The 23,230-nt window shown below is 36.0% G+C and overlaps 1 protein-coding gene across 2 annotated transcripts in view; it reads left to right on the forward strand.

Moving 5' to 3' along the window:
* TOPBP1 (DNA topoisomerase II binding protein 1) overlaps positions 1-23,230 on the forward strand; it is a 73,771-nt gene that overhangs the window by 16,707 nt on the left and 33,834 nt on the right. For both annotated transcript variants that reach the window (XM_012766840.3, XM_076005351.1), the window contains exons 8-13: positions 1,310-1,476; positions 3,375-3,538; positions 3,674-3,906; positions 15,172-15,527; positions 16,849-17,021; positions 21,663-21,874. In XM_012766840.3, the coding sequence (XP_012622294.2) occupies positions 1,310-1,476; positions 3,375-3,538; positions 3,674-3,906; positions 15,172-15,527; positions 16,849-17,021; positions 21,663-21,874 (1,305 nt within the window). The remainder of the gene's footprint in view (positions 1-1,309; positions 1,477-3,374; positions 3,539-3,673; positions 3,907-15,171; positions 15,528-16,848; positions 17,022-21,662; positions 21,875-23,230) is intronic.

Here is a 23,230-nt window from a genome sequence, read left to right on the forward strand (position 1 = left end):
TGTCCTCACGGGTCCCACTTGGTCTGCTACTTTGGGACTTCTCCAGTGGTGTAGCGCCTACTCCATTCAAACTCCCTGATGGAGGAGGGGTCTTGGCTCTCATTTATGGGTTTGCCAGAGTACCTGCTCTCCCTGCCCAGCAAGGGGCTACGTGGAGGCAGTTGCAGGGATGCCAATCCTGGTGTAAACTGAGAGCTCTGGGCGTGCAAGCTCAGTGTGGCATCAGGATGGCAACCCAGGAACAGAGGTCAGCGAGTCCCTGTTGATCCTGCTCTCCAACAGAACTCTACTATATAGCCTCCAAGTAGTTCCCTGATCAGCAGGGAGGCCTATGGTGGTGGAGGGACCCCCCATGGTTGGAGTCACAGTGTCCATGTGGAGAGCTTTGGGCCCTGGTTTTCTCTCCTTTATCCCTTCCCACACCTAGGGGTCTCCCCTAGGTAACTTCCAATCTTGGTGAGTAGATCTCCTCGTCCTGTGTCCTTCACCCTGAGTGTCCCCTGTCTCCTCTCTGATGATTGATGCACTTTGCTCTCTCCAAGAGAGTCCATCCATGGATGGGAATCTACTTGCAACTTTGGTCTTCTCCTTGACAAGCTGCGAGTGTGGGCTGCTTCTAGTCTGCCATCTTGGCCCCTCCCCCTCTATGTAAGAATTGATGTGTTAAAAGAAAGGATCACTAAGATAGAATTTCTTTTTTTACTTTTTTTTTTATTATGCTTCTAGGCATAATTATATAAGATAGCCAAATTATTAAAAAATCCAGCACTGCTCCTGATGCTTTTTATAATGAATCATTGCTTTGATATAAGGCAAGAGATGACCAAAGAAATTAAGAACAGTAGTGGATAGAGACTTAAGATGAAAGAATTAATCTTATAAAATTTACTGATATACAAATGTTAATAATATATTTTCTTTATTTACAATTTCACTGCAATTGCTATAGATTATCTGTATTAGTATAAAAATTAGTTTTTATTTTATAGGTGCCATATTGATGTAATGTTGTTAATTTTTTTTTTCAAATGTATCTTTGACCTTAAAGCCAGCAACTTCAGATTTTTATGGGCAACAAGTCACTATTAAGAGAATGTATGAACTATATTTTCATTTAAATAATATACCAGCCTTAGTTAATATCATTTTTTTTTCATACTTTGCCATTAAGATTTCAATAATCACCTCAGAATCTTACTTTGGAAGTTGTTCATAACCCTTTATTTATAAGAAAAGTTAATTAGTAGAAAATATGTAATCACGATTATTTTATTTCCATACATTTATACACCTTTTATTTTTTATGTAGGTCGTACTCTTTCAGATGTCAGCCATATTTCCAACATAAATGCGAGTTGCATAAATGAATCAATATGTAATTCCATTAATAGCAAATTGGAGCCTACACTTGAAAATCTAGAAAATCTGGATGTCAGTTCATTTCAAGCACCTGAAGATTTATTAGATGGTTGTCGGGTATGTCTTTATTATGTAATAAACGCAGTAAGTGTTAATATACGTTAGCACTCCCCAGCCTCACTTTGACCCTTCAGAATTGGGCTTGCTCCTTATCTATGTAAACCCTCCACTTTAGCTAAACAGATGCACTCACTAGACCATGTCTATCCTTTGGCTGTGAACATCCCTTTGCCTGGTGTGTACCTTCATCTTTTGTCCTTTAAACTTCATCTTCTCTGAACCTTCCCAACAACATTAATTCCAACTACTATATTTTGAGAGTTTCAACTATTGTATTTTGAGAGTTAGTTTCTGAACCACTTACTGGATTTTTATTTATGAGTATCATTTGTTATTTATGAGTATCATTTGTTAAGTGTTTATAATGTGTTTGACACTGTGCTAATTATTTTTATATGTTATCTTATATATATGATCTCATTAAATTCCCACAAATAATTCTAAAGTGGATATTATCTTGGGGCTAAGACTTAGAGGATTAAAATTCTTTTTCAGTGTCACACAGACAGACATTAAGTGGCTAGGCATTCACTGCAAAGTCTGTATTCCTAACTGTTAGAGCCACTGCTTTGTTTTGGTATCTCTTGGGTTTTTTAATTTTTAGCATATTAATAACTGTCATGTATGTTTTCTGACAGAAATATCATATACTGTACTTTTTTAGATCTCACAGATCTGAATTCGTAATATACTCCTATTTGTAGAATGACTAAGCTATGCAGTAATTCTCACAGGGTAGCAAATATTTAATTCTATTTTATTGTTAAGAAGGGACATTGGGCAAGTTACCTTAACATTCTATATGTCTCCCATCCAAGTACTAACCAGGCCCCACCCTGCTTAGCTTCCGAAATCAGACGAGATTGGGTGTGTTCAGTGTGGTATGACTGTAGACGACATTCTATACTTATAAAACTTAACCAACTTATTGGTAGAACAGAAAGTATTTTTCATAATCTTTATCCTAGACTATACTCATTCTAGATATGACTTAGGTATTTTTTACTTATAAGACGTATATGATTCCTCTTTTTTGTTAAAATATATTCTAGTAATGGAGGTAATTTAGGTTGGGCTATAAATGTAGTTAGGAATAGATTTGGCATTCTTAAATTTTTTAAAAGACAACTTATCTAAAATAGAGGTGGAAAAGCTTTTTGTATTGACTAAATTGGTTTAAATATATACATTCTGATAGTTAAAAATAAATTGAAATAAATTATTGCATACATGTTATCCTCAAAGCATCATGCTTAGTTCTTTGACTTATATTTTTTGCTTAAATTAATGCTGTGAAAAAGATACCTTAATTTATAGGTAAGAAAAATGGTTTAAAGAGCTGAAGCAACTTGCCTGTGGTCATGTAGTTAATCGTTGGCAGCTGAAAACCAGGATTTAAACCCAGGTTTTTAAAATTCAGACAGTTAACTATAGTTTAGAATATTTCTACAATTACTTTAAGATGTACAAATAGTAAGGCTGTCAAAATTTAAGAAGTTACCTGCATTTTATTTTTATTTTATTATTATTTTTTTTCCCCATCAAGAGAGAGACCCAGAGTTACCTGCATTTCAGAAATTGCTGTGCATTAATATTCAGAAGATGTTGGATTCTGGCTTTTATTTCATTTATAGCCTCAAAATACTTATCAAGTGTCCATTGTAGAAGATAATAATATATATGGGATTGTAAAGAAGTGATTTATAAAAATAGAAGATGTGGAATTGTTGAAAATTCAGGAGTTTCAGAATATATTTTTTTGTATATCTTAAGATGTACACAAGTTGTCTTATTTACACAGTGGACTTAGATATATGTTTTTAATAAATTTGTTTCTATCAAGAGAAAGTATGTTAAATACATTAATCTAAAGTAATTATTTTCTTTCTTTGCAGATCTATCTTTGTGGTTTTAGTGGCAGAAAGCTTGACAAACTGAGAAGACTTATTAACAGTGGAGGTGGAGTTCGTTTTAATCAGCTTAATGAAGATGTAACTCATGTTATTGTGGGAGATTATGATGACGAACTGAAGCAGTTTTGGAATAAATCAGCCCACAGGTTATGTCAGTTTTTAGTTCAAAGCAATTTCTACTGATTTTTCTTAAAATTCCATATCCATGCAGGTATGGGAACTGCATGGCAAGTGGGATGGTCTTTATGGCTTAAGCTAATATATATGTGTTATTTTTGTAGGCCTCATGTAGTGGGAGCAAAGTGGTTGCTAGAGTGTTTCACTAAAGGTTATATGCTTCCTGAAGAACCATATATCCATGCCAGTTACCAGCCAGTGGAAATTCCAGTTTCAAATCAACCTGAAAGTAAAGCAGCAGTTTTAAAAAAGAAGAACAGCAGCTTCTCTAATGAAAAGCATGAGCAAGCTGATGAAGAACTGCTGTCTCAATATGTCGATAATAGCTCCACTGTAGGTAAGAAATAATTGATCAGTATTTGCAACTAGTAAGAAATATTTTAGTAGCCTAATACATACATGTATGATTTCTGCCAAGTTTTCTAGATTTTAAGTTAAACTAAACCTTTTTCTTTCTTTAAAATGTTGTTCGTAACCTTTTTCTGAGCAGGCAAGGGCCATAGGGCCCTGAACCGTTTGAACCCCCTCTCCTCTCTTCAGTTCACTGGTTCTGTTTTGATCTGTTACTTACACAGGCATTGCTTGGTTTGTGTGTGAGTTTGTAATAGCATGAGCTTTTTATTTAAAACTTTGAGAGATACCTCTTACTGGATTATTTAATATATACAGCACTGCACTGGGGACATCACCTCAGTATGTAGTGTTACCAGTATAGTAAGATAAATTGCCAGTGAAGAGTTATAAACACTATTTCTTATTAAAGAAAATATATTATGAAATATTTAATATATCCAAAAAGATATAAAGAATGTGATGTGTAACAATGCACTACTGTCTAGCTATAAAAAAATAGTACATTACCACTGTGCCAAAAACCTTCTATGAATTCCTATCCATTTTCTTTGTAGTTTACATCATATGTATATATCTATAAACAATATATGCATTGGCCGGGCGCTGTGGCTCACGCCTGTAATCCTAGCTCTTGGGAGGCCGAGGCGGGCGGATTGCTCGAGGTCAGGAGTTCAAAACCAGCCTGAGCGAGACCCCGTCTCTACTATAAATAGAAAGAAATTAATTGGCCAACTGATATATATATATATATATAAAATTAGCCGGGCATGGTGGTGCATGCCTGTAGTCCCAGCTACCCGGGAGGCTGAGGCAGAAGGATCACTCGAGCCCAGGAGTTTGAGGTTGCTGTGAGCTAGGCTGACGCCACGGCACTCACTCTAGCCCGGGCAACAAAGCGAGACTCTGTCTCAAAAAAAAAAAAAAACAAAAAAAAAAAAAAAAAAAAAAAAAAAACCAATATATGCATTATTTCATTTTATGTATATTTTAAGTTACATAAATGATACATGGTATGTGCTTTTTGCTACCCTTTGCTCCCTTCATGAAAGATATTCTTCTAATCCAAGTAACTAGTTATGACTCAACCGCATGGCTATGTGACTATGCTACAGTTTATCCTTTTTCTCATGAATGGACATTTTTCTTAGGTCCCTCTTTTGCCATTACAAACAGTACTGCAGAGATTGTTCTTACGGATGTCTCCTTGTGCACATGAGCAAGAAGCGTATAAACCCAAGAATGGCATTGTTGATTCATGGGATACATACATCTTCAATTTTCTTACATACTGCAAATTGCTTTCTGAAGTGTTTGACCTAGTTTACCAATTTACACTCAAAAAACAGTGAATAAGGGTTCTTGTTCCAAATTCTTCCAACATATGGCATTATAAAACTTGAAATATTTGCCATTCTGATGGGTGTAAAGTAGGATCTCATTGTGGTTTTAATTTCATATGAAGATTACTATTAATAAATAAAATGGAGCATCTTCTTGAGCATTTTTTGCCCATAATATTTTAAAGTATCTTTTAAGTATTTGAATTTTTCAGTCTATTCATTTGTGGTTTGTACTTTTCTAATTTATATAAGAAGTTTCCCTATTCAAAGCTCAAAAAGTTATTCTATATATTATTTTAAATCTTTTTTTTTTTTTTTTTTTTTTGAGACAGAGTCTCGCTTGTTGCCCAGGCTAGAGTGAGTGCCGTGGCATCAGCCTAGCTCACAGCAACCTCAAACTCCTGGGCTCAAGCAATCCTGCTGCCTCAGCCTCCCGAGTAGCTGGGACTACAGGCATGCGCCACCATGCCCGACTAATTTTATATATATATACATTAGTTGGCCAATTAATTTCTTTCTATTTATAGTAGAGACGGGGTCTTGCTCTTGCTCAGGCTGGTTTCGAACTCCTGACCTCGAGCAATCCGCCCGCCTCAGCCTCCCAGAGTGCTAGGATTACAGGCGTGAGCCACTGCGCCCGGCTTATATATTATTTTAGAAGTCTTAAACTTTTGCTTTTTCACATTTGTGTCTTCAGTCCATATTGATTTTGGTATTTGACATGAAGTGTTCTAATTTTATTTTTATCCATGTGGATAATCAGTTGTTTTCAACAGTTTTTATTGAATAGTATATCATGTCTTCACTAATTTGAACTGCCACCACTTTCATATTAAGTGACTATAATGTGGAGATGTGTCTAGACTTTCTGTTCTGTTCCATTGAGATACTATACTGATAAACTGTCTTATAATTACTTTGTAATATGTTATTGTTATCTGGAATGAAAGGACTATCCAATTTTTTTTACCAAAGTGTCTTAACTATTCTTGGCTGTTTGCTTTCGTAGAATTTTTTTTAAATTAGTGTGCCTGTTTCCACAAAACCAATCTGGGAATTTGGTTGAAATTCTTTTAAATGTATAATTTGGAGAATTTACATCTTTACAATAAAAAAACTTCCTATCCATGAATATAGAATATTACCATATAATTTTATCTTTTCTGATATCTTTCAATACAGTATAATAGCTATATTCATAGAATGCTATATTGGATTTACTCCTAATTTCTTGTTGTCTATCTATATTGTTTATTCTTTTTGACATTTTAACCCATATCTTTTAAAATTGCATTTTTAACTGCTGATATAGAAGAATAAATTAATATTTTGAATATTGATCTTAATTTAAACTTTTCTGTAAATTGTTTTGAGTATTGAATTTTTAAAAATTATGTACCATTCTAGGAGTTCTATAATTTTAGCTCTTATGTTTAGGCCTTTGAATTTTATTAAGTACTTTTCCTGTGCTTGTTGGAATGATCACATGGTTTTTCTCTTTTAATGTGTTAAAATTTTATTAATAGATTTTATATTGTGAAATCAATTTTAAATTCTAGATATATTAATCTTTTATACCTTACTGTATTTAATTTACTAATACTTTATTTAAAATTTTATCTATTCTATGTGAGGTTGGCCTATAATTTTCCTTTTCATGTTGTCTTTGTTGGATTTTATTTTTTATAAAATGTATTGGTGAGTTATTCTCTCTTTTTAATCTCAGAAAGAGTTTGTGTAAGCTTGGAATTCTCTGATACTTCAATGTCTAGTGAAAATTACCTGTCAAATTAATTGGTGATAGTGCTTCTTTGTGGGAAGATTTTGTAGTACTGATTTAGTTAATGAATATGTGACTCCTTAATTGTTTTGTTTCTTCTTTTGTCACCTTTTTCTTAGCTATGTTTTCTAGGAAATTTAAAGACCAATTTTTTGGCCGGGCGCTGTGGCTCACGCCTGTAATCCTAGCTCTTGGGAGGCCGAGGCGGGCGGATTGCTCAAGGTCAGGAGTTCAAAACCAGCCTGAGCAAGAGCGAGACCCCGTCTCTACTATAAATAGAAAGAAATTAATTGGCCAACTGATATATATATAAAAAAAAATTAGCCAGGCATGGTGGCGCATGCCTGTAGTCCCAGCTACTCGGGAGGCTGAGGCAGGAGGATCGCTTGAGCCCAGGAGTTTGAGGTTGCTGTGAGCTAGGCTGACGCCACGGCACTCACTCTAGCCTGGACAACAAAGCGAGACTCTGTCTCAAAAAAAAAAATAAAATAAAAATAAAGACCAATTTTTATTAGTCTTTTTAACAAAGGAACTTTTGATTTTTTTGTTTTTATTTCATTTTTCCCTCATTTCTTCTCTAACTTCTTAAGTTGGATGATTCATTTATTATTTTGTAGTCTTTCTTTTTACTTATGTATTTATTGCTATAAATTTCCCTAAAACTACTGATTTAACTACGTTTCACCAGATCGTAAATATAACACTTGTAATTATTTAATTCTAAATGTTCTCTACTTTTATCATATCTTCTTTGACCTATGACATAGTTAGAAGGTGGCTTTCATAAATGTTCTGTGCCTCAGAAACATGTTTTCTCTGATTATTTGGGAAGTTTTATAAATGTACATGATATCAAGTTTTGTCTGCTATGTAATGAGATAGTTAAACTTATGAACTATCTCATTAGTTAAACTTGTCCACTGTAATGGTAGCTTTGTCAGTTTCTCCATTTAGTTCTATCAAATTTGGTTTTATATATATATTTTGAATTTTTATTTACATGTTGATCCACATTTCCCTAATGAATTTTTTTTACTTACTTTGATATTAATATAGCTGTTCCTGCTTCATTTGGGTCTATATTTATATTCTTAAATACACTTATATCCAGTATATCTTTTTGTATCCTTTATACTCTCAGTGCTTTTCTTTCTTTCTTTTTTGTGCAGCAGTGAGAAGGGGGAAAAGAGTAGAACAAGGAGTTCAATTCATAACTGACTATGAACAATCAAGTGAGACAACTCAGCACCTTTGGACCAGCCCTATCAACCCTTTTGTCTTATGTTTTAGCATGTAGTTAGGTTTTGTTTTATTTATCCAGTCTGACTGACTTTTTTCTTTTAACTGCAAATTTGTTCAGTTTACATTGATTGTTTTTTCTGATATTTTGGATTCTTTTCTATCTCATTTTTTTTTTTTTTTTTTTTTTTTTTTTTTGCAATCACACAAGAGGAGGTTTATTTTTTGGCTAGCCAGGGTCCAAGCCCCAGAGCACTAACGCAGTGGCCACTCTCACAGGCAAGGACCCCGACCGGAACAACGGCATGTTTTTTTATCCCTATGGTGCACAAGCTGCGCACAAGCCGACTACGCATGGATTATTGACCTTTAAAATGATTGGTTGCCCACTATTGCCTTTTGAAATAATTGGCGGGTTGGTTGCCCTCTATTGCCTGATGGGCCAGTCGCCCGCGCTTCAATGACCTCATCCCATAATTCCCGTTACAGCGGTGTAGCGAGCAAGCAATGACCAGAAGCAAAGGTTTGTGGTTAGCTCAAACCTTACTTGGGTGGGGTTACTTGCCCCACCCAAGTAAATTCCTCTGCCCTTCCTCTGTCCTATAAATTTCTCTGCCCTACATTCCCCCCTTTCTCTAGGTAGCAGACGAGCACTCTTGCTCATCTTCAAGGTCTCTTAGGTGCTCTAGTTTTATAGCACTTGACCATAGCTGCTGATATTGTTATGAGGGCACAGTAGGGCAAAGAGTCACCAACCTAATTTTTAAAAGAAAGAGAGCCCTTCACAGCCATAACCCTGGCTACTCTTTTTGGCTTAGGGGCAATAAGAGCAGGAACTAGTATCTCTTCTCTGGCAATGCGGCAAAGAGGGTTTAATACTCAAGTCACTAACCTCCCTATCTGAAATAGTGCTCCAGAACCGGAGGGGGTTAGATCTAGTATTCCTCCAGCAAAGAGGACTGTGTGCTGCCCTCAAAGAAAAATGTCGTTTCTATGCAGACCATACGAGAGTTGTTAGAGAATCTATAGCTAAGGTCAGAGAAGGGCTTGCCCGGCGCAAACAAAAATATAAACAGCAAGCAGGTTGGTTTGAGTCTTTGGTTTAACAGTTCCCCCTAGTTAACAATGCTACTATCCACCCTACTAGGCCCACTCATTATGCTAATCTTAGTCCTTACTTTTGCGCCATGTGTAATTAATAGACTAGTAGCTTTTATAAAAGAACAGATAAACACTGTCCAGCTACTAGTATGGCAACAACAATATCTACTATCTCATTTTATGCTTTCTGTTTGTACCATTTCTCTATGTTTCCTTGTTTTTTAATATTTTTGCCTTCTTTTGGATGGATTGAGGCTGCTCCTTCCCAACCTGAATCTCACTCCCAACTTTGTATAATGTTTTTCCCTCTATTGATTTAAAGTTAATATATACTATTTATATTTTCAATGATTACCCTTGGAACTTTAATATGCACCATAACTTAAAATATAAAGTTAATCATAATTTTTATCTTCCTCTTGAATACTAAAAGAACCTTAAAACACTTATATTTAATGATCACAACTAACTGCCCACCCCATTCTTCAACATACTCAGCTTCAGTGATTTTGTTGTTTAGTGTTTATATTGTCTTTTTAAATTTCACAGTTAGGCATTATTATTATTGTTTTATATGGTTAATATTTTTTTTATTACTAACATGTTCAACTATTTCTTTGTTCTTCATTATTTTTGCATATGAGACATCTCTTGTGGAATCATTTTCTTTTCTTGTTATAATAATATCCTTTAGAAATTCCTTTTCTATTGACCTAATAATGTCTTTATTTTGCCCTTGTCCTTAAAAGACTGTTCTGCTGGGTGTACAGTTCTAGACAATTACTTTGTTTAAGCACTTTGGAGATACTATTTCATTGTCATCTATCTCTGTGGCTGTTGGATAAGAAGTCACACGTCTGGCCGGGCGTGGTGGCTCACGCCTGTAATCCTAGCACTCTGGGAGGCCTAGGCGGGCGGATTGCTCAAGGTCAGGAGTTCGAAACCAGCCTGAGCAAGAGCGAGACCCCGTCTCTCCTATAAATAGAAAGAAAATTAATTGGCCAACTAATATATATAGAAAAAATTAGCCGGGCATGGTGGCGCATGCCTGTAGTCCCAGCTACTCGGGAGGCTGAGACAGCAGGATTGCTTGAGCCCAGGAGTTTGAGGTTGCTGTGAGCTAGGCTAATGCCATGGCACTCACTCTAGCCTGGGCAACAAAGTGAGACTCTGTCTCAAAAAAAAAAAAAAAAAAAAAAAAAGAAGTCACATGTCAGTCATACTGTCATTCCTTTATAGGTAATCTAGCTTTTCCCTCTGTTTTTAAGATCTTTTTGTTTGTGTTCTAGAATTTTACCTTTTATTTGTCCTGCTTAGGATTCATTGTGCTTTCTAAAACTGAGAATTAGTGGGATCTTTGCCTTTTTTCTTTGTTAGTTCTAGACATTTTTCATTTATTATCTCTTTGAATGTTGCTTCTCCCTCATTCTTTATAGTCATTAACTCTCATTTGCTCTGTTTATGGATTACTTAATCTATCCTTCTTATTTTGTATTTTTTTGTCTGTGATTTATTATATGTAATTCCTTCAGATTTTTCTCAGATCACTAATTTTCTCCTCTGCTATTTCCTAATCTGTTTAACCCATCCATTGAATTTTTGGTTTTAATACTTAATTTTTCTATTCCTAGAAGTTTTAGTTCTTTTAATAGTTTATATTATATTTGTGGGCTTTGTTCTTTATTTCTTAAAACACATTAAACCTATTGCAACATCTGAATTTGTGGGGGTGTTAATTTTGTTGATTATTGTTTATGGTGCCTAGTTTTCTCATGTGCTTTGTCGTTTTTATTGTGAACTTGTACTTATTAGGACTCTAAGAATTCTAAGAAACCTGGGCTAAGGGTTTGTTCCTCCAGAAAAGGTTCATGTATAGGTTTGCCAGGTGCCTAGGAGTTTACCAATTCAGTATACCTCTAAGTTAGTTTATTGGCTGGAGGGTTCTTAGACCATCAGGCTAGTGTGAATTTGTACCCTAACCTACTTTGAGAACCAGACTATGATGACAAATTCTTAGGAGATATGTTTTTCCCCTTGAACCAAAGCCAACTGTACTTGTCATGTCCCTTTGCAGGGTGGATTTGTTGTTGTTTGTTGATTGGTTTTGGTCTATTTACTAAAGGTATTTCCCTTCAAATGTTCTGGGTTTGGGTTCTCAGGGTATACTCTGCTCCACCAAAGCCTTGGCTCCTATCCCTGGCATGATACCCTTAAATTCCAAGAGTATAGGTTACAAATAGATTTGGGCTAACCATAATTTGGGGCGCATTTTATTGAACCCTCATGAAACCCTTTCAAAAATCTAGCCTACCATATTGCTAGAAAGAATTCCTCACATTCCTTTTTTATCCATACTATTTCTGTTTTGTGATGCAAATTGACTTTTATCAAACTATTTTTTTAGTATTATTGCATCCCATCAGGACATCATCCCAATTTTCTAGGATGCTCTGGTATAAAGAAGCCACAAATTGACTGGAAGCAATTTTGTATATATATGTCCTTCAGCACGGGTGCTTGGTAGCAGGCTGGTGATTAGTTTCTGAAACCTACATTTGTAAGGCAGCTAGTGGTTAACTAACCTTATAAGGATTAGGTGACAGTAAATCTCAGTGGATCCCCAAGCACCTTAGAAAGCATATAATAAAATATTTTACAGTTAATTCTTTTTTTTCTCTTAAGAGACAGGATCTCACTCTGTCACCCAGGGTGGAGTGCAGTGGCACAATCATAGCTAATTGCAGCCTCAAACTCCTGGCCTCAAGTGATCCTCATGCCTAGGCCTCCCAAAGTACTGTGATTACAGGCATGAGCCACCAAGCGTGGCCACAATTAATTCTTGAAGCAAAATTGCTTTTGATTTAAGAGAGCTTTTTCAATAATAGGCTTATCAAGTAGTGTCTGTTGGACTTCTGGGTGAGATCTGTTTGAAAAAGGTATTCTACTAAAATAAATAGAAAGAACTGCTATAGAACATGTTAGTTTATTATGAGTCTCTTAATAACTTCAGAGTTTTACTTATAGTTTCTAAGAACTAAGTATTGGCTGGGTGCAGTGTCTCATGCCTATAATTCTAGCACTTTGGGAAACCAAGGCAGGAGGATTCCTTGAGGCCAGGAATTTAAGACCAGCCTGAGAAACATAACAAGACCCTATCTCTACAAAAAATTTTTAGAAAATTTCTAGGCAGAGTGGCATACACCTGTAGTCTCAGCTCCTCAGGAGACTGAGGTAGGAGGATCACTTGAGCCCAGGAACTCAAGGCTGCAGTGAGCTATGATTGTTCCACTGCACTCCAACCTGGGTAAGAGAGGGAGACCTTATCTCAAAAAAAAGAGAATTTAGTATTTCTAGTTTTTTTGTTTTGTTTTTGAGACAGAGTCTCACTCTGTTGCCTAGGCTAGAGTGTCGTGGCGTCAGCCTAGCTCACAGCAACCTCAAACTCCTGGGCTCAAGCGATCCTCCTGCCTCAGCCTCCTGGGTAGCTGGGACTATAGGCACTCGCCACTATGCCCGGCTAATTTTTTTTTCTATTTTTTTTTAGTTGTTTGGCTAATTTCTTTCTATTTATAGTAGAGATGGGGTTTCGCTCTTGCTCAGGCTGGTCTGGAACTCCTTAGCTCAAGCAATCCTCCTGCCTCAGCCTCTCAGAATGCTAGGATTACAGACATGAGCCACTGTGCCCAGCCTCTAGTTTGTTTTTATAGTAGTAATCTAAAGTTCTAATGAATTTCTTCTTCTCATCTCACCAATAATATATAGACATCAAACAAAGTTATTTTTTCTCCTAGATATGATTGCAAAATAATTGTAATTGTAAAAAAAATGTTTTTAACCTTTAAAACAGTTTACATTTTAACAAACTTCTGAAAAACAGACTTTCCAGAATGTTTTATAGTATCATGTCATCTTTATTTCCATCTGAACTTACTCATTCTCATGAGTATCTCTATAAATTGTAAATATACTATTATTCCTTATTCGTTATAGTCTAAAACTGAGGGTTAAAGAGATTGTGAAAGTAGAACCCAACTGTCTTGTCTTCCTGATAAGTAAATGCTCTAGACAAAACTGCTTTCTCAGAGTGTCAATAAGAGCAATTTAGGCCAGGTGTGGTGGCTCACGCCTGTAATCCTAGCACTCTGGGTGGGCGGATCGTTTGAGCTCAGGAGTTCAAAACCAGCCTGAGCAAGAGTGAGACCCCATCTCTACTATAAATAGAAAGAAATTAATTGACCAACTAATATATATAGAAAAAATTAGCCGGGCATGGTGGTGCATGCCTGTAGTCCCAGCTACTCAGGAGGCTGAGGCAGGAGGATCACTTGAGCCCAGGAGTTTGAGGTTGCTGTGAGCTAGGCTGACACCACGGCACTCACTCTAGCCTGGGCATCAAAGCGAGACTCTGTCTCAAAAAAAAAAAAAAAAAATCTATTAGGATCAGGTAATTGACTATTACTTAAATTAAAAAAAAATAAGAGCAATTTAAATACTTAAATTGAGTAGGAGTCCTAAGTTTCTAATATATATTGGGGTAATTTATTTAAAAATGAAAATGCTAATGTCTTGGACATGAGGATAAAGGAAGGTGGCATTATAACAGTGTTTTGGACTCTGGAGTCAGACTTTGGTTCATATTTCTACCACTTAATAATATGACTTTAGGCAAGTTACACAACCTCTTTAAGCCTGATATTCACTTCGGAGAAAAAAGACGTACTGATACTATTGATCTTATAGTTAGCGTGATATGAGCATTACATACTTGTAAAGCACTTAGGCATGGTGCTATATGAGTGAATGAATGAATCTTTAAATAGCTTCCAGCTTTGTTGGGATCCCATAAGTAAGGCAAATTTTTTCTCTAAAATGGTTGACTGTTAATATTTTAGGATTTGCTGGTCCTGTCTTCGTCACATATTCTATTTTGTTTTGACAACCATTTAAAAATGTAGAAATCATTCTTAATTCTCAAACTGTACAAAAACAGGTTGTGGGCCCAATTTGGCCCCTAGGCTATAGTTTGCCAACCCTAGGCATTAAGAGTTACCTTTCAACACAGCACCACTAGAGTTTTCAAAAACATGCTATTTTTATTTCTTGAACTTTTAGCCTTAATATGACAGTGTTTATTGCATATTAGTGACTGAATATTTTAATGACATTTTTATGTAGCTATGTTTTTTCTTTTACTGCACATCTGTCAGCCAACTTTATCCTAAAATAAAATCCTTGAGACTATTTGCTTGGGTCCCTGATCAGTTGTTGTCTTGAGCAATCTGCATAGAAGCTTAGTAGCTCTAATTTTAATATGATACATTTTAGGAATTTAAAAAATAGAAGTAATTATGATTCTCTTATCACATTTATAGTTATTTCCATGTTAAGGGCTTGATATTTATATCAGTTGGGCCTATTAATTCTGTTTTTCCCTTAATGATATTTTTCTCAATTCTGTTGTGAATTATCTAAACCAGTTTTGAAACTAAGACAGTCCTATTGAAGCTTCATAATTTTCAACTAATTCAGGTTTGTAGAATACTAGGAATACTTAGAACTAACATGATTGCTGTTGTCCTTCCTAATGGAGGATGGTAATACTGGTAATACTCTTGGCAACCCAGAAGATGGGGTGGATCCACCTCCCTTCTTCATTGTGTGCATTTAAGCCATAGTTTTGTAAGTATGGTCAAAATTCCCAGAATCCATGTTACATTAATAGGCTTGGCAGGAAATAAACCTTGTAAGATAAACTGTCTGTTAGAAAACGTTTCCTTTTCTCTTTCAGTTGAAGCTAAGAAGTCTGAAGCTGAGAAGTCTGAAGTTGGGCCCTTTAATGATTCTACTCATATTGAGACCTTTAATGATTCTACTTACATTTTGCCAAAAGAAAACCAGTCTTCTGTCAGTCATTGTCTCCCTGATGCTTCTACAATTACTGAAGAGGGCTTATTTAGCCGAAAGAGTTTCCTTGTTTTGGGTTTTAGTAATGAACATGAATCTACTATTGCAAGCATCATAAAAGAAAATGCTGGTAAAATCATATCCCTTCCCAGCAGAACTGTTGCTGATTATGCTGTGGTTCCCCTGCTGGGGTGTGAAGTAGAAGCAACTGTGGGAGAAGTCGTCACAAATACATGGCTGGTATGAAAATACTGTCGCAGTTGAAATACAGTATTGAAAGATACCTCAGTGCAGGGGGGTTAATGTTTATTTCTTAGGCAGTTCAACTTAGGTAAAATAGTGTTTGGATTTGAGCACTGTCTCAATTTTGCTTTTACCAAGGGAAATTCTAAAATACAAAAATGTAGCAACTTCTTTGTTCCTGGTGGGGTAGAGGTTACTATTAATGTTTCCCCCGAGGGCCACAGCAGCAACATTCCTTCTTTTTTTTTTTTTTTAGACAGAGTCTCGCTTTGTTGCCCAGGCTAGAGTGAGTGCTGTGGCATCAGCCTAGCTCACAGCAACCTCAGACTCCTGGGCTCAAGCAATCCTTCTGCCTCAGCCTCCCAAGTAGCTGGGACTACAGGCATGCACCACCATGCCCTGCTAATTTTTTCTATATATATTAGTTGGCCAATTAATTTCTTTCTATTTATAGTAGAGATGGGGTCTCGCTCTTGCTCAGGCTGGTTTCGAACTCCTGACCTTGAGCAATTTACCCGCCTTGGCCTCCCAGAATGCTAGGATTATAGGCGTGAGCCACCTCGCTGGGCCAGCAACATTCCTCCTTAAGGGTTTATTGCAGGTCATCTCATACTATTTGTCTTTCCTATTTTCTCACAACCAAAGCATGACATGATTTTGTATTATCCCACCTTGTTAGCTCATCACTGGAAACTTCACTGTTGATCTTTATTTTATTTTTATTTATTTTTGAAACAGAGTCTCGCTCTGTTGCCCGGGCTAGAGTGTCATGGTGTCAGCCTAGCTCACAGCAACCTCAAACTCCGGGGCTCAAGGGATCTGCCTGCCTCAGCCTCCTGGGTACCCGGGACTAAAGGGGTGCACCACCAAGCCTAGCTATTTTTTTCTATTTTTAGAGTCTCGCTCTTACAGGCTGGTCTCAAACTCCTGAATGCAAGCGATTCTCCCACCTTAGCCTCCCAGAGTGCTAGGATTACAGACATGAGCCAGCATGCCTAGTCCTACTATTGATTTTTTAAAAAATTTTCCAAGAATTAAGAAAAAAATTATAAACTAATACATTGGAAGAAATGAAATTTAAAGCAATATTCATTGATAAATATTACTGAGTTTTAATGTCCTAATGTAATGAATTGATGTATATATATATTTTTAAATATTGTAATTTGAAATGTATTAAGAATGAACATATGTAAGTTTGTATTAAAGTAAAATTTTTTTTCATCAAAACTAAAATTACTGCTCCTATAACTGAACCACTGTTAACCCCTGGTTGCTTATTTCAGGTTGGCTTCATTGTTTCTCTTATTTTTAAAAGGTTACTTGTATAGACTATCAGACTTTAATGGATCCGCAGTCGAATCCTCTCTTCACACCAGTCCCAGTGATGACAGGAATGACTCCTTTAGAAGACTGTGTTATTTCCTTCAGCCAGTGTGCTGGAGCAGAAAAAGATTCTTTGATATTTTTAGCAAAGTGCCTTGGAGCAAGGTATGTAGTATTGTCAGTACATCTGCTATTGTGGTGTACGTTTTTGTATATTTGTTTTGACTTACTGGAGAGCACTCAGAATTTGCTTGCCATGTCTTTATTATGTTTTTGGGTGGTGTGTAGTGTATCTCTGAAGGCTCAAGATGGCATAGGGGAAGGTGCTACTAGATAGATGCCTGGAAAACTATAGGCATTAATGCTTTATTGGATTAGCCACCAGGAAAGGGAATATTTAATGCTGATATCTGGGCCATTACTAAATAAGTGCTTGTCTAAAAATTATATTCTTCCATGTGCCATATGAATGATTTATTCTTTCTCAGTATAATTTCTCTGGTTTGGGGCCAGAAATACAAATGTTAAGTGGGAGCAATGAACACTTTGATAGAAAGAAAATGGATTTAAAGTTACTTCTAAAATCCATATTGACCCAATCCCTAATTGAACATTAGATGGTGGCTGTTTAAAAAGAAGTAGAACCCTATTATATCAATAAATGTAAATGAACTAAACTTTTATATTAAAGGTAAAATACTTTTAGGTTAAATTATAAAGCAAAACATAACTATGCTTTTGAACAAGAGACACACCTAAAACAAAGTGATTCAGAATCTTTGGGAGAAACAAAAATGGGCAAAATTTGTTAAGTAAATGCAAACAGAAAGAAAAAGGGTTGCAATTTTACTGTCAGACAAGTTTGAATTCAAATAAAAAAGCATTGAACACAGCCTGGGCAACGTAGTGAGACCTCATCTCTGCAAAAAAAATTTTTTTTAATTAGCTAGGCATGGTGGCACATTCCTGTAGTCCCAGCTACTCAGGAGGCTGACATGGGGGTATTGCTTGAGCCTAGGAATTTGAGACTGCTGTGAGCTATGATTGCACCACTGCACTCCAGCCTTGGCAATAGAGCAAGACACCATCTCTAAAAAAAATAAATTTTGTTAAAAAACATTAAACAAGAAGAGTACTGTAAATAAGGAGTGCTGTTCACACTGAAAATAAAATATATATGCACCAAGTAGAGCACCATTTTCATTTATAAAGCAAAAACAACAGGAGATATAAGGAAGAATCAACAGAAGCATATTACTTGTAGGAGACTTCCTCCCTTTTACTCCATGACAGGTCAGATTCACAGAAAACAAGGAAGGATATAGACTTAACAGCATAATTAATTAGATATCTACCCTGAAACAGTGAACATACCTTTTTAAGTCCCTGTGGACCCTCATAAACATTGCTTGTGAAAAAATTGGCCACAAAGAAAATCTGAGTAATTTCTTTAATGTGGAAAGAGTGTAGACCATATTCTCTCATCACAGTGCAAAAAGCTAGAAATGAATAGCAAAAATGGAAAACGAAAAGACCCTATCGATTGGAAATTTAAAAAACTGTTTTTAATAACTCTTGGTTCAAAGAGGAAATCAAAACCATTTTTAAGCTTAGAAGTAGCTATCAACCCAATAATAACAAGCAACCCATGTCTAGATTATAATCTTAAAATACCAGAATACCATTTCCTGCTAAAAGAAACTAAAGCTTCATGAAATGGTTACTTCCAGATCTGGGGGAGAAAATGTACTGGTAAGTCTGGAATGTTTTGTCAGACCAGATACAAGATAGCAAGGACATTGTCAAAGACTACTGAGGAGAGCTATGTCAAAACTATCTCCGCTGGCCCAAAACAGGAAAATTTTAACTATCAGTAACTGCAGTGTTTCTAAACACATCAGATATTGCTTAAATCATGACTTCATAATGATGCTAAACAAACTAAGGTAATTGGTCACTTTTGCAAGATGCTGGGGAACCAACCCATTATTTTGAAAGCTGGCAAAGGGAAAAGATGAGGTTCTTGCATTTCTTATACAGTGTGCATCAGGTTAACATGATAGTTGATGAGGCAAAGTTTCCCTCTGTAGAGGTATTCCAACAAATAAGAAATGATAGGATTGTAACTCCTAATGAATGAAAAAATCTAGGCATTGTACATCAATAGTTAATCACACAGTAAAGAGACAGCAGGACGTCATGTGCCTCCTGATGAAGGATATACCATACCCTGAAGTAGTCTTGCTGAAATAATCAATCTGATAATGCTTTTTAATCCAAATACCGATTTGTAGGAAATACAGACAGGAGAGTAAATGTTAAACTATACCACAGTAATACAATCAGCAAAATCTACACTTTGGAACAACTCTATTGTATAAATGATCCAGTGTCTTAAATAAATACATATTAAGGAGGTGGAGAAAGAAAGGAGAACCTATAAGCTAAAAGACAAACAGAAAACTAAATGTAATCTTTAAGGATGTATTGTGTGATTAAAGAAGGGTAAAGATGATTATCATAAATGTCCAGCTAGTGGCTACTATTAAGAGAGGAAGGAGGAGTTGTAGGGCATGTTGGAGAGGTTCTGAGATGCCTAGCAAGCTTCTGTCCTCTGACATGAGTGATTGATATAAGGGTCTTCACCTTATAATAATTCATTAAGGTGTATATTTCCTTTTTTGCTGTGTTCTGTATTTGAATTATATTAAGCAATAAAAAGGTTTTTTTTTTTTTTTTTGGAGACAGAGTCTCGCTTTGTTGCCCAGGCTAGAGTGAGTGCCATGGCGTCAGCCTAGCTCACAGCAACCTCAAACTCCTGGGCTCAAGCCATCCTCCTGCCTCAGCCTCCCGAGTAGCTGGGACTACAGGCATGCGCCACCATGCCCGGCTAATTTTTTTTTATATATATATATATTAGTTAGCCAATTAATTTCTTTCTATTTGTAGTAGAGACAGGGTCTCGCTCTTGCTCAGGCTGGTTTCGAACTCCTGACCTCGAGCTATCCGCCCGCCTCAGCCTCCCAAAGTGCTAGGATTACAGGCGTGAGCCACCTCGCCCAGCCTAATAAAAAGGTTTTTTAAAAAAAACATAACTGTGGAAAATAACAATAGAAATGACAACAGATTCCATTGGATACAACAAAGTGATGCTCAGAGAAAAATTCAGTAAAGTAGCTATGCAGAAAATTAATATATGGAAATTAGTGACCTTCATATATACAAACAGCTAGTTAAAAAAGCTAATGGAAGCAAAGGCAAGTTCAACATGAAACTTGAAAGAACTACAGAAACCTTGTAAAATGCTGTTGAGGGAAACAAAATATGTAATAAGATTTGAACAGTAGGAAGGATCTGCATGTTCTTAGAAAAGACTAGTAATCATAAAGAAGTTTCCATCATCCCCTTTGTTAATATATAAATTTAACATGATTCAAATGAAAATACCAACAAAATATTTTTAGGGAGGACACTAAGCAAATTTATTCTAAAATTCATATGAAAATATTAGCAAGCAGGAAAGTCATGAAAATTCTGAAGTAAGATTATTGGGATTAGCCCTAATAGTTATTAAAATATATTTTATGAAACCTCACTGAATAACAGTGTGGTTATGTGTAGCAGAAGGTTTTGAATAGCAAATCTAGCAATAGACCCAAATACAAACAGGAATTTAGTTTATCATAAAAGTGATACTTCAAGTTGTTGAGAAACAAGTTGTTGAGAAATAAGATGGCTTATTTGATAAATAGGATTTGATAAAATTGGAGCCTTATCTCAAACCAAAGTAAGTACCAATTGGATCAGTGGGTTAAATGTAAAAAGTGAAACTAAGAAAGTGCTAGGAAAGACGTGGGAGATTTAAAAAGCCTTAATAATCAGGAACTAGAACATAAAACCTAGATATCTGAGAAGAAAATGCTACATTCTGTTTATATATCACAAGTAGTAGACTTCTTTTTCTACCCCCAGATTCTTTGTGTTTAATATCCTGTGATCTTGAGTAAGTCACTTAATTTCTATGTTTTTTCTTACATCTGTAAAATATAATATTTCTCAAATATTGAGAGAATTGAATGAGATTATATGTGAAAATGCTTTGGGAAATTGTAGTAGGTTAAAAATATATATATATAATGTGTTATTTACACATTTTGCTCCTGTTCCATGCTTCCTTTTGGAAGGAAAGGACAAGGTGGGCGGGTGATGACTAATTAAGGAGGTAATTTTTCTATTCTTTGAAAGTCTAATTTACTTTTTTTGTAAAAAGTTTATTACAGCAATCATTTTTATCCTAAAATAAGTATTTGTAAGGGACTTAGCTTAATTTAGGATAGAATAAATCAACTTTTTTTTTTTGGAGACAGAATCTCACTATGTTGCCCTGGCTAGAGTGCCATGGCGCCAGCATCCTCAAACTCCTGGGCTCAAGCAATCCTCCTGCCTCAGCCTCCCGAGTAGCTGGGATTACAGGCATGTGCCACCATGCCTGGCTAATTTTTTCTATATATTTTTAGTTGGCCAGTTAGTTTATTTCTATTTTGAGTAAGAAATAGGGGTCTTGCTCTTGCTCAGGCTGGTTTCAAACTCCTGACCTTGAGCGATCCTCCCACCTCCGCCTCCCAGAGTGCTAAGATTACAGGTGTGAGCCATCGCACCTGGCCAGAATAAATCAACTTTTAATCAGTGTATATTTTCTTACGCTTTCATGAACTCTAACCACACTGTTGTATTAGAAACTTTGTTCTAAGTTTGATGGCTAATTGTGTATATGACGATTTGCTTTTCTTTAAATATAAATTTCAGTGTTCAAGAATTCTTTGTTCGAAAAGCCAATGCAAAAAAAGGAATGTTTGCCAGTACACATCTTGTATTGAAAGAGCCAGGTGGTTCTAAATATGAAGCTTCAAAAAAGTGGAATTTACCGGCGGTCACTATAGGTTGGCTGTTGGAGACTGCTAGAATGGGAAAGAAAGCAGATGAAAGCTGTTTTCTGATTGAAAATTCACCTAAAGAAGGTTAATACTTTTATTTTGTTCTTTTATATATATTTTTACAACTTGATGATTTGTGGGATATAAATGTACCAAAGCTGCTTTTTTTAGGAAAGGTCATTGATTTCTACTTTTCATGTTGGGTGCAGTGAGCCACTGTTAGGCCTTTGTTATTCAGTGATCAAATAAATGTGTGTTCATAGTGCAAATGTTTAATTTGCATCTGTACTCTCAAGTGTAGGAAGTACCTGAAAAGCTAGTTAGATGTAAAAAATGAAAGCTACAGGATAAACAGTAATAGCAGGTGCAATCTAGGGGCTCAGTGTTTGAAGTCTAAAGGTGTGAGCTTGGGTCGTATTTACTGTTGGTTTCTTCCATGGCTGAGACTAACACACCATGTAATTAGTGTGCTCTCTCTCCTCTCATCTCTGGGCTCTTGCATTTTTACTCTAGACCCCCTCACACTTGTGCTGCTCTTCCTACTTATCTTTCAGTTTTCAGCTAAGATGTCACTTTCCCTGGGAAGCCATCCTTGACTCACCAAGTATGACCTTTATCATGCCATAACATTTTGTTCCACCGTAGCACCCTGTATTATCCCTTTTTTAGCTTTTATCCCAGTGTTATAATGCTGGTTTACTTTTGTGTCTCCTTGCTAAAGTGTAAGCTCCAGAAAGGCAGGGAACATGCATGTCTTATGAATTATGTATTTCCAATGTCTGACATTGGGCCTGGCATGGAGTAACCATCTAATAAGTCTTTTTGTTAAATGTTGAAAAAAGGTAGAAGGTGGGGTGGGAGAATGTAGTAGCCTCTCTTGTCGGATGAAGATGTCCCTGGGCAAATGTCAGGGACAAATCAGCAGCTTGGAAATTCCTCTCAGAGCCATTACTTTTTTACCCAGACAGACCAGAAATTTTATGACAGAGACAAAAGTGACATTTAGGTCATATTAACACATTAACTGCCATGTGAGTTATATTTAACTCAAGCTAGTTTGAGCCCGGGGCCTCGTGAAGCATGTATGTAAGTCACACGTATCTTCATCTTGGGAGCTGCATGAACTGTTTTTCAAGTTGCATAGAATTCACACACAAAAAACAAAAAATAACAAATTTTTCATTAAATTAGAAAGGATCAGTTTGTTTTCAAAGTATTTATTCTATTTTTGTAGAATAAAACACTGTGGCCCCAAGGAAAACATCTTTTTTTCTAGTGTTGCAGTCAATGTGTTAAAATTCCACTAAGGAGTTTCCAAGAACTAACTGTAGTTAACTTTGAGTACATGTAACTGTAATTTTCTTTTTACTCTGCTGTTGACTAGCGTGACATTCACTGATGTAGTAATTTTTGGCTAATAGGTGGTTTTGTTTTTGGGAC

Source organism: Microcebus murinus, chromosome 1 (genome assembly GCF_040939455.1).
Source record: "Microcebus murinus isolate Inina chromosome 1, M.murinus_Inina_mat1.0, whole genome shotgun sequence".
NCBI classification, from domain to species: Eukaryota; Metazoa; Chordata; class Mammalia; order Primates; family Cheirogaleidae; genus Microcebus; species Microcebus murinus.